The 12,399-nt window shown below is 32.9% G+C and overlaps 1 protein-coding gene across 1 annotated transcript; it reads right to left on the bottom strand.

Annotated features, from left to right (window-relative positions):
- Nucleotides 1-8,517: 8,517 nt before the first annotated feature.
- On the bottom strand, nt 8,518-11,104 carry LOC131042436 (protein G1-like1). Its single transcript, XM_057975706.2, has one exon. It carries the CDS (start codon nt 10,128-10,130, stop codon nt 9,477-9,479), a length of 654 nt encoding a protein of 217 aa, XP_057831689.2. The 5' UTR covers nt 10,131-11,104; the 3' UTR covers nt 8,518-9,476.
- Between the last annotated feature and the right edge of the window lie 1,295 nt (nt 11,105-12,399).

The raw sequence follows: 12,399 nt of genomic DNA, 5'->3' as shown, positions 1-12,399 counted from the left end.
GATGGGCTCTTCTTTGTCTATTGTGGTCTTTTCTCTTTCTGGAACCTGAAATTTTGAAGGTTACTCTTCCTACCATGAGGTTAGATACATTTCATGCATAAAAATTAAATTTCCTAGAATTGAAATAACTTTATGGGTTTGCGTGACAAATCAGTCACAAGCAGAAATGACAAACATAATTGAAATTTTGACCCTTCCCTACAGGTGCAAATCAGTTTAAACAATTGTGAATTATTTTAACTACAAATGAAAATTAATGTGTGAAAAATTGCACATTAATTAGAGAAAGTGCAAATTTCCGTGAATACAAATGCATATCAGATTTTTTGGTTTCGTACAACATATGCAAATCACGAGAGAACAACAACAGAAAGTTAGTTTCACGTCGGGTTCACCATTATCTATTAGGGGTAAATTAATCATCAAGATAATTAGATGTAAAAGAGTGAATCACAACTCTAAATTCAATTATAATTAACTCTTAAATGACAATCGAATAATACAAAATTAATTGAATTGAAATGAATTCTAATTTAAGACTCCCTCAATCGATTTGACAAAGATTTCATTGCTCTTCTCCAATTTGTGTGGTAGGTGGCTCTCAGGTGTTGCACTGAGATTTCCTACATAATATTGACACAAATATTTTGAAGACTATGATTCTAGATTGATTTGATGAAAAGTTCTTGTATTTATATATTTTCAGGTGAGATGGGGTGAGATTTGAAATTGAAGTATAGATTGGTAGATAACTAATTTTGATTGATATGTTAGCGTGATAGATTGATTTATTAACTCATTTGATTGACTAGATGACTCAATTGATTAGGGAGATGACTAAATTGATTGAGGAGAAGATAAAATTGATTGAGGAGAAGACTGAATTGATTGATTAGTCAGAAAAGGTGATTTGGAGTGAAAAGGGGAGATTGGAGAGTTAACTGATTGATCAATCAGTTAAGATTTTCAACATGTGCTATAGGAGATTGAACTGAAATTCATTTTCATTTTGATTTGAATTTGGATTTGGATTTTCGAATGATGAAATGCACATGAGATTTACTGAAATTTATTGAAATTCAAATTTCGGGAAATAGAAATGAAATTAGATGAAATTAGTTGAAATCTTCATTTGGGGATTTGGAGGAATGAATGAATTAATTAAATGATTTGGATGACTTTATTTAATCATTAGAAATGGAAATAATTAAATAATAAATATTATTTAACTAGGAATTAATCGCAATTAATTAAATAAATAATATTTAATTAATATTTGAAAAGGGGGTTAATGATGAATTGATTAATAGATAGAAATTGATTAATTAATGAGATAGATGATGACGATTAAGTTAGAAGAATAAGATTAATTAGATTAATTAAAGAATTACTTAATTAATAAGATAAATAATTATTACATGATCGATGAGACATTTTTAGGTGTCTACAGATAGATCTACTAGGAAAAAGTAAACTAGGTAGGTAAAAACAATTTTCTTCCATATAAACCTTGGAGATGTTAAAATCCTTGCAAAATTGTAAACCATGGAAGGGAGCTTATGCATTATATTTATTATTCAAATTAATGGCTAATCTCTAGAAATTAGCTACCATGAATGTCATTTAAATTATTGAAAATACACCCAACACAAAAAAAACCCCTAAGCTTTATTGTTTCTTTCTTTACTTCCCTAACTTACGTTTGATCCTTGAGAAAGCAACCTCCTAAATTGTAACTTCAACCTTTATGAGAAATCTATGAATGAAAAGAGCTTGGTACATAAAGTTTCTCTAATTTCTTTCCTTCTAGATTCCCCATATGAACAATGAAGGGAAGTTCACCCAAAGGTAAGCAAAGGTGAATTTATTTATATATTTGGTAATGATTGGAAGACTTTCAAAAAATCATAAAGAATGGAACCAAGCCATCTCAATTTTATTTTTTTATAAAAATTCATTTCCTACACATGAAAACGAAGGGGTGGGACATAAGAAAATTATTTGTAGTTTATTTTGCTTCCTCAAAAAAGATACATTTAGAGGGGCACATAAAGCCAAAAGAATGAAATATGTTGGTTTTAAGTATTTTTGTATGGATAGAGTTCCAAGAAAATGTACCATGTTTTGAGAGGCACAACTTTCTCTAACATAGCCTTGTAGAACAATATTTGGTAGGGGAGACAAGTCCACAACTTTGTAACTCATTTTAAATAAATAATTGCTAAAAAATATTTTCTTCTAAGATTCTAGTTCACCTTTTAAAATTTCAATTTCTTCTTCGAAAATTCTAGTTTGAGACATCTCTCTTCGATTCCAAGAACAAATGTCATTGAAAGGGACAAATTAGATGTAGGCTCCACATTTTTAATCCTAGGTTTCCTAATTAGAAAAATCTTCTAACAATACTCAAGTCCTCTATGTCTTCAACAAAAGGATAGTATTTCCTAGAGTTAGATCAGAAGTTAGCACTCCTTCCATCTTGAATTTCTTGAGTAAGGCGATAAGTATCAATGTTAGATCTCTAAGAAAGTGTGAATCTCCATAAAAGAGAGAGACTTTAAAAGGATTGACCACCATCAAGATTCTTGCACAATTATTTTTGTACAAATACTTGTTTGAAGAATCATATTTACATTTTTGTTCTAGTTTAGAGTATGGATTCTAAATGAGATTAACTTTGATGGCCTTGTTCCGAAGCAAATATAACCTCAATACAAAGCCACCCAACTCTTTGGGGACACAAAATTTATCCTAACCAAGTAACAAGAATCTCCTTTATTGCAAGTTGTCTCACAAGAAGTTTCCCATCGTCTTCTCAAGATTAAAATTGGTATTTGATGGTAGTTTAAAATAAGATGTCATATAGATAAGGATGTCAAAGATCATAACTTTCAACATTAGTAGTTTACTAGAAAAAGATAATCATTTTCCTTTGCATGAAGCTACCTTCTTACTATATTTTTCAACAAAAGGGTTCTTAAAGAAACCACCAAGCTTGCCCCTTGAAAGATAGGGACTGGCATGTATATGTTAGTGGGGGAGCTAGTTGGGAATCCACGAGCCTAGGTATCTGACCTTGGATCAAAGCCCTATTGTTGATGAAGAATGTTTTTATTTGTTAGTGTTAATCCCTTTTCTAGAAGATTTGACATATTTTTCAAGGATGGGATTCATTTGTTGGGCTTCTTCTAAGGTTGCTTTGCTATGGGCAAGCCCATAATAATTATTCCTAAGTTTTTTGGCCAAATCAAGATAATGAATTTAGAATGTTGCACCACATCTTCACTTTTTAACACTTATAGCAGCTAAACCATTAAGAATTCAAATATGATTTCAAACTACTAATTTGTGAGATTTTTGCGTAGATTCTCAAATTTAAAAAAGTTAGAAATATATTGTGAATATTTTAGGTAACTTTTAATCTTGAAGTATCTAATCTTGAAAGGACACTCTAATATACACTCTATTTATTATTAATATATGTATTTTTCTAATAAAAAATAACAAAAAGAATAACAAAGATTGCATGTTTACTTGCTTGTTTGTGAGTTTAGAAAAACTATACTAAATAATCAAGTTTTCGTGTAAATAATTTTGTTTAGAGATTTAACAATTTGTCTAGTCCAAATACAATATTATGAACACACGAATCATAATGTGAAAAGTTGTAACAATTTGCAATCATTTATATGACTATGTTTGATTCTTTCATAAACCAAACTAAAACCACAAATTCCTTTAGAAATAAAAATAAGAGCTCTCCTGTGTAACCTATTAATTAAAACCAATTACACCCAACAAACATCAACCTATAAAAAACATCTAAATTTCTAATGATAGTTTTGAGAATATTGAAATCAATATAATACTATTATAAGCAGGGCCAAAAGTTCTTGCTCTCAATGATGAATACCACCTAAATTCCTAATCACGATGCCTAGAATATATAAACCAAGATAATATTATTAAACCATGGCCAAAAGTTCTTCCTCTCGATGCTAAACACCTTCTGAAAAAGGAAGAGTTATTCCAAACATCACCAAATCCAATAAAAGGAAGTTTCTAAATCAGATAATCACAAATTTGTCAAGGTGATTGACTGCACACGCCTCCTGCTTTGGATAAAATTAAACGCACAATCATTATTTTCATGAAGTCAAAGGCTCATTACTTAGTTTAATTCCATTATTATTGACATGATGTTTATGTTCCATGACTCTCTCTATCTAGTGGCTCATAGACAATTGTTGTATTGTATTGTATTGTAGACTATTTAATAGGATTTGTTCAGCTTTCCCAAAACCATATGCAAAAGTTGAGGAGGAGGGCCAATTGTTATCAACATAATAATAATTTCTGAGTAATGTCAGAATGATGCAAGCACCACTCAAGGACGGTGGATGCCACAATCAATTGAAATTTTGTAGGCATGGTATATGAGAGATTGTAAAGAGTTTTCAATACCTGTACACACCAGTCATGTCTCAAATTATATTATCATTTATTTTGAAAGTTGAGCTACCAATTTTATATAGAAAAAGAAAAAATCAGTCTGACCTGTTCTCCTGTCAAGAACATGTTTGAGAAACACACAACGTACTTACTCTGAGTAGAGTACCCAGTTGATTAAACTTGCAAGTCATTACACTTACCTTATGACTATCATCTTGTGTTTTTATATGCTTGAATTATTGCATGTCAGCCACCTGAATAATGCATTGCAGTAACTTCAGATGATACTGTTAAGCTTGATTTGTAATATATACATAGTTTTATAGTTGTATTTTTAAGCCCGATTTACAAAATTCTTATTCTTCTTTTTATTTTTAATCCTGAGGATTGCTTGATATGATAAACAAAACCCAATTCGAGCTTTATTCTTTTGGTTGTGTAATAATATTATATTGCAAGGCTGGTATATTAATCTGATACAAGTTGCTGGTGAGAACGATACAATAAAACAAGCTAAAAAATCCTCAACTGACATTATTCTCTTGGATGTTATATAATGGGTAATGCATTATGAGATTTCAATGGCCTTTTGTGAGAGTGGGGAAGCTTTGAGTAGAGAAGTACAATATTCTAACCCTAATTTTTTAATTTTGAACGGTTGTGTGTACGTTAAACTATTGTTTGGATGATTGCATGATGGACGACTTGTAACCCTAATTTGTTATATTTTTTATGGTTTTCTAATATCTTAAGTAACTCTAACGTATATTAAATGATATGATAACATTTTCTTAGGGACTGTACGATATGATAAAGGAAGGCTAATTTCTGATATTATTCTTTTTGGGTGCTATAATTGTATTGTATTTCGAGGCTTGGATGGCTTTTTGTGAATGTGGTGCAAGTTTTGTCTAAGGTACATAGTCCTTATTCTGTACATAACACCCTTTAATCCTTGACAAGACTGGTTTCAGTAGTCATTTGAGTATAGTGTTGATTTTTCAGTCACTGGAATCCAGGCAGCCAGCCTGCATACAAGAAGGCCCTTGTCTCCTGTCAGCTTTTCCCTTCACATCAACCCCTCTTGTCACTCAGTGAAGTATATGGATAAATTAAAGGAGTGAGACACTATATGGGTGAGATGGGCCAGAATTTGCATTAAATACAATTTATATACAGATATCTTCCAGGATGGGGGAAGAGTTCAATTAATTTATGTCTATATCTGTCAGGCAGGACAAAAGCAGTAGATGACTTCTAGTTTTCTTCACTCAACCGTGGCTGTATACTGACAGTCCCTCGTGCAACCTTTGTAGTCAAAAACTTTGAAACTTTTTATGTAAAACTGAGCCAATCTAGGTAATTAAAAAACCTGATCAGATAGATTGACTTATTTTTAAGCAAGTCAAGCTTCAAAGCTTGCAGTTGCTTTCAACTTTTGAGTTAAGGCAAGTGCCTCGGCGATTTTTATGGTGTGATCATGAATGATTTTATTGATGTGATCCCATCTGATTCTTGAGTTCTGAGTTAAGCTTATATTATGAGCGTTAATGCTGGTAACTGACTAACAACATGATTTCTGCTAGCTATTATGATTACCTGCTTTGATCAATAAAAGAAAACTATTATGATTACCTGCTTTGATCAATAAAAGAAAACTATTATGATTACCTACTTACCTACAATGAAAGAAAACCCAGTAAATAAGTTTTAGAAGTGATTATTACAAGAGTATTAATTGATAATGCAATTGTTTCTCGATAAGATATTGCTCAGGTTTTTTTCATCTAGGTTTCGGATCAAAATCTCTATATAATATAATCGAAACAATTACATTATTTACAATAGATTATAGAAACCTGATATCATTAATATTAATTGGATTAAGAAAAGTATAAGCAAATTCAACAACATAAGCCAGAAAATTGGGAATCATCTGACCTAAGATGGCAAAGATCACGAATAAGCTTTAGAAAAAATGGACATGATGACTATGGCTGTGCAGTTAATGAATAAAAGTGAGAGTTTTTGCAATTCCTGCAATAAAATACTGCAGCTTAGCAAACCGTCTCTCAAGCAGAATCCCAGCAAATTATGATATAGAAAGGAAACTAGAACATATGGTCATGAATAGGATTAGATTTCTAACTTCAGAAAACCGAGTCTTTTGTTGGATCTCCAGCACAATGAATAGAAAAAAATGATTTTTAAGTCATTTGGAAGGAGATTTACCATAGGTCTCATAGAATTCATGTCAGATTCTCCCAGTATCAATAAACCCAACATAGCAATACAAAAGTTTGTTTAAACAGTGATGTCATTGTATTAACAGTTCAAAAAATTATAAAGAATAAAACAAATAAAAGGAGTAGATTTAGATCTGAAAATATAAACATATATCTATGTCTTACGCCTATAGATTCACTGTTGTAAGTACAAAACAAGAGCAGAGTTACTTCAGACGAAGACGACAAATCAATAGAAACTTTATAATTCATAAAATCCAAAAACTACCAGATGACTAGTCAACAGTTATACAGTTAGCATTGCTGCAGTACCACAGCTCCATTAAGTTCATGAAACATACTGATATTAGATTGGTTTCGTAACAGTACCGATTTCTGTGGAGTATCCCCACACGAAACTAAAATCACAGGCTTTCTGATGGGTGTTCATTGACCTCTATCAGCGTATCATAATTCTCAAGTTTCAACCTAGAGCTTTTCCTTCGATTACGCTAAAGTTCCTTCCCAATGAGGCCAGATTCAATAAATTCTATAGCAAGGGTCGTATTCATCTGCATATAATAAATATAAAAATGAGTTTATTTTGGAATTACATGTTAGAGATGCTATCAAACTAAATAGCAAATTTCACTATTTGGAAGAAATATTACTCTGTATTATATGTCAATTATCTACAATTTTCTTTTTTTTTTGATGATGGATCATTATGTGTGATCTAAAACATTGAGAAAAAATTGTACACAATTTAAATTGAAATTTCGAACAAAAAATTATACACAGTTTAAACCAGAAACTTACACATCACAATTTGCATTTGCATGTTCTATACTGATACTAAATTGCAATGTAATGATCTCTGCATGCTTATATCCTAAATATATTATACTGAATTTGCATTCTATCCTTTCATATTCTCCACTTTATATAAAGAAATTCTCGAAATTCAAAGTGGGTACGATAGCTTTACCTGAATATTGCCTGTACTGAGCATTAAACGTTCATAAAAGAGTTTCAAAGGGTTTGGGTGAATAGAATTTTATAAACTGTAAAGAGGGACAACAAATTTAACATACCTTTTATTTTCAATGTAATATAGATAAAGCACGATGCATGAACCATTGGCTAAGATAAATAATTAGGTAGATTTTAACCAGCAGACATCTCGTGTCATTGACAATTCACCAAACTTCACAATTCACAATATTGTTTTATTTGATTCTATGCAAGCAAATTCATTTCACAATTGATTCAGGTTCCCCTAGCATCTCTGCAGTCCTTATCTCCAGACAGTTTTATGTTTTGGGCGATTTGAATCATCTACAATTTAAAGTTTAGAGTGTGTTTCAGATAGAGGTCTACTGTACAAATCAAAGCTTAAAATTTATTGTTTAAACCAAAATCTTTGAATAGAGGTCTAACTCACATCGAACTAAATAAATAAAAGCTTAAAATTTTCTGTTCAAACCAAAATATTTGAATAGAGGTGTAACTCAAAATCGAACCTTGAAAATTTCATGTGATTGTGGAAGTTGGAACAGATTTCCAGATTGTTAATGACAAATTTCACCTTCATTGCGGAGCAGATTTCCAGATTGTTAGCGACAGTTTTCACCTTGTTTTTAATCATGAGATGGAAGAAAAAGTGCAAAATATTTTATATCTAAACTTTAGTTCATCGTAAGTAATAACACAAGTAAAACCCGCATCAAGTATTGAAGAAAATGAATTGCGATCCCAAGATTGGATACTAATGCAATGATTTCATCACAATATGTATTTCGAAGACCATCACGGACAACAGCCATTGCCATAGCACGTATACTTTTAATGGATCTGATATTGATATTGATGATATATGAGATACATTGTTGTTCCCTTGCCTTCAACAGACTCGTTGCAAACCATAAAAGTTGCAAGGAGAGCAGGCTAAGGCAGGCAATCTACATGAAACATTCCAGCTACATGATTATAACTACTTATATCTATCTACTTTTGCATTACAATGATTATACTAATTCCCTTTACATACTGAAGCTCCTATTAATACAGTAATTTATTCATGGCCTTAAAGATCCATTTCAAGGGATTAAAAGGCCTCCAAACAAGGACCACCATGCAATGTTTTCTCAAATACAGTGCATAGGTCCCCCCCTCCCACCCACAAGAGGTCCAAATAATCGAAGCTTCCACTAATCATATAGATACTAACGAGACTAAGATCTTCAGTTTCAGATGTGAGAACGACACCAAGGCTTAAACATGGAGTAAATAGATAGCGACTTCACAAGGCCTTAACAGGCTTCAAAACCAAAAAGATTTTAGACATTCACTGACATCACAGTAATGGTATCTTATAAGATACCTAATATAAAACTTAAACACAGAAAATGATCCCCTTTGCATATGCATTTCAAAAACTTTTATAGGAAGTGCATTGAAACATACGAGGATATTACAATAGGGCGTGGCAGTTCCCAGTACAGTTAAGCCTAGAAGGACCACCCAAGAAGATGGATACAGATCCTAAAAACAAACATAGGAATAACAGGATGAGACCCTAGACATATGGATCATGGTAGACAGATAGATAGAGAAGCACACATAATAGAGCTCACATATAACATAAGGAAGACACTTACATATTCGATAGACCTTGAAATAGAAGAGAAAGGTGGGTTATAATGATCAGATATGAGTTTATAGTTGGGCTTTCTGATTACAGACCTGATCATTTATACAGATATAAGTTAATAGCAGAAACAAAGGCCATCATCATACTCAATTCTGATTGGGCATGGCAATCATCATTGCAGGATTTGTATTAGGATCATTTGGAACAAAGTGAGCCTGGTGATGATGCTGATGCTGATGATGGACTTGCTGCTGCTGCTGCTGCTGCTGTTGCTGCTGTTGCTGCTGCTGTTGTTGCTGAATTGGAGGCCTCTTACGCTTCTTCTTCTCATAGGCAATACCCCTTGCCTTGGCCTGCATGTCCCTGACTTCCCTCAGGTATAGCCTGACAGCCCTTGCTCCAAATGGATTTGACTCAGGCTTACCTCCATGCTCCTCATAGGCTGCCCTCAGGCGTCCTATGAGTGCATCCAAACTACCCCATGCCTGCCTTAGAGGGCAAGAACAGGGAGCAGGAGGATGTGGATGCCCAAAAAATGGACAGGAAGGCACATGAACCTTAGTTTTCCCAAACTGATCCAGATAACGAAGGAATTCAAGCACATGAGCCCCACTGCACTTTGCCAAGGCCAAGGGAGGCCTGTGGTTCTTCAAATACTGGCCAAAAGTGTTCCAGTCCCTCCTCTTCTGTGATTCATACCGGCTTGGTTGTGCAGTGGCTGCAATAACTTCCCTGCTGCCTTCACAAGTCCCATTGGATGAAGATCCTTCACCATGCCCTACTACAACCTCTGTACTCATGTCTTCCAAGTCCTCCTCTCCAGTATACTTCAGTCTATATAGAACTTATTACACACCAAATTGGTATATGTTATGGATCATGCAATAGACTGAACACCCACTTTGGTCTTCGAGGACTTTAAAGCTCTTCTTTCCTCTCAAGTACGACTCCCAAAGCACCTATTTCTTCCTCAACCTCCAAGTTGGTATCCTGCACTGCAAAAGACACTGAATACCCACTTGGTATTTTAATGCTTTTCAAGCTCTCTTGATACATATGCTAATGACCCACTCCGGAAACAAGGATTCTCAAGCTCTCCTGATACATAAACTGATGACCCAGATGGCAATCAGGGACTTTCAAGCTCTCCTAATTCTTCTACCATTCACCCATTTGGTATTCGAGGCTTTTCAATCTCTACTGACAGATAGATAGATATATACTGATTACCCAACCACTTGACAGTAAAGGATTTTCAAGTTCTCTTGACAGATACTGATTGTGTAAATATATATCGAAGGCTTGATTAAGCCTCTCTACTTGAAATCCATAACAGATGGTTGAACAGGAGATCATAAACCCTATAGTTTAGGTTTCAAGAATTCCAAGTACAAAAGGTATACAAGTAAGGATCTCTGGTGTATAGACTTGACTCTAAGCACTGGGGTATTGGATACAATAACAGCAGTCTGACAAAGGCCGAGGAGAATGTAACAGACATACCTGGGAACGCTCCAACCTAAATCTAATCAATCTAGAATCAACAGTAAATAGTATTGCACTACTTCTATTGCTACTCTTACAACTGAAGGGTTCTGCTTAAAACCTATGAACCAGTGGAATCTTAATACTAAAACTCATTAAGAGCCATGAGATGAAAACAATCTGTGGAGAGGAAACAAACAACTAAGACTATAACTAAACACAACAGAATTGCTTAGCGCTGATCATGGTCATCATCATGAGCATGATAGTAAAATGAAGAGGTGAAGGTTATAAAGATAATTGAATGAGTGCAGCACATGTAGTTGGGGTTAATATTGACGTTGAAGATAGGATGGGAATGATGTAAGAAACACACTGCCCGTGTGTGGATGATGTCATTATGCTTGCTTGTTCCACCTCAGATGGAAAGCTTGTCACCACTAGAGTTTAAGACGAATCTATGGTGGGTTTACTTTCACAGTCACCAAAACAAGGATAAATTTGACAGTCAATCCTTCCTGTCAGGGAAATCACTGTTATCAATTTAAAGTTTCCACTTGAATGGAAAAGCATACTATGTTTCAAGACCCTATATTAGACATATGTACGAGTTTCTTTTTAGGGTCTATCAAAAACTCTTCCCCTTTGCTCTGATGTAGCTTTCACAATGATTTGATTGTGAATGGCTATACGGTCGTTAAATTTATATCCTGATTTAAAACCAAAAATTTATTTAAGAAGTATATATAGAAACTCACCTTTCACTTAATGTAAGCTAATGCTATATAATGTTAGTTTTTATTAAGTATATAAATGTTTGTTTTAAGCTTAAAGACAATCGAATTTAGAAATAATAGTAAGAAATAGTATGGATTGTGGAAAATCGATATCATTAATTATAATTATTTGTTAAGTGAATTGAATTATTTGATTGAGTCAAGAAAGTTTGAGCCAAGAAGGTCTTGAGATAGAACTTTTGTAGATAAAATATATGTAATTATCTTAATAATGATTGTCTATTTTATATTGTGATTATTTGGAAAACGTTTTTTGACTCTAATATATATTTATAGTACAGTTTTTTACAATAATCTTCAACTATGATAAAGAACTATAGTGATGTTACTTGCAATTCTAATAAAGATTTATAATGGTGCTATTTTAGGAATGGTTGTCATACTAGTGTAGGTCTATCTAAATGTCATTATAAGATTCGCATACAATTAATATGCTTTAGTGTTCAATTAAATTGAATTGAAATGTGATTATTTTGGGTATTGTGCAATCACTCTAACTAAAATCTATAAAAGATGTAATAAATCAAAATTAACTTTTATATAGAGAGAAACATTGAAAACTCAAATCCTAGCTTAGGCTATTTTAAGATAATAATATTTATCCAAATTTTCTCTTTTAAAAATTACACTTAATGACAAGAGAAGTTACCTTAGTTTATGACTGAATTTTGATGAATCCATTTTAATAAGATTATCCCAACAAGAGATAAGCACATTTATATCTTTTCCTAAGGATCTTAATGTGACTAACTTGAAAATAGACACACAGACTTGATTCTTGTGCAAA

This window comes from Cryptomeria japonica, chromosome 1, assembly GCF_030272615.1.
Source record: "Cryptomeria japonica chromosome 1, Sugi_1.0, whole genome shotgun sequence".
Taxonomy (NCBI): domain Eukaryota; kingdom Viridiplantae; phylum Streptophyta; class Pinopsida; order Cupressales; family Cupressaceae; genus Cryptomeria; species Cryptomeria japonica.
The sequence above is the reverse complement of the archived record's forward strand: the minus strand, read 5'-3'. Positions and strand labels throughout refer to the sequence as shown.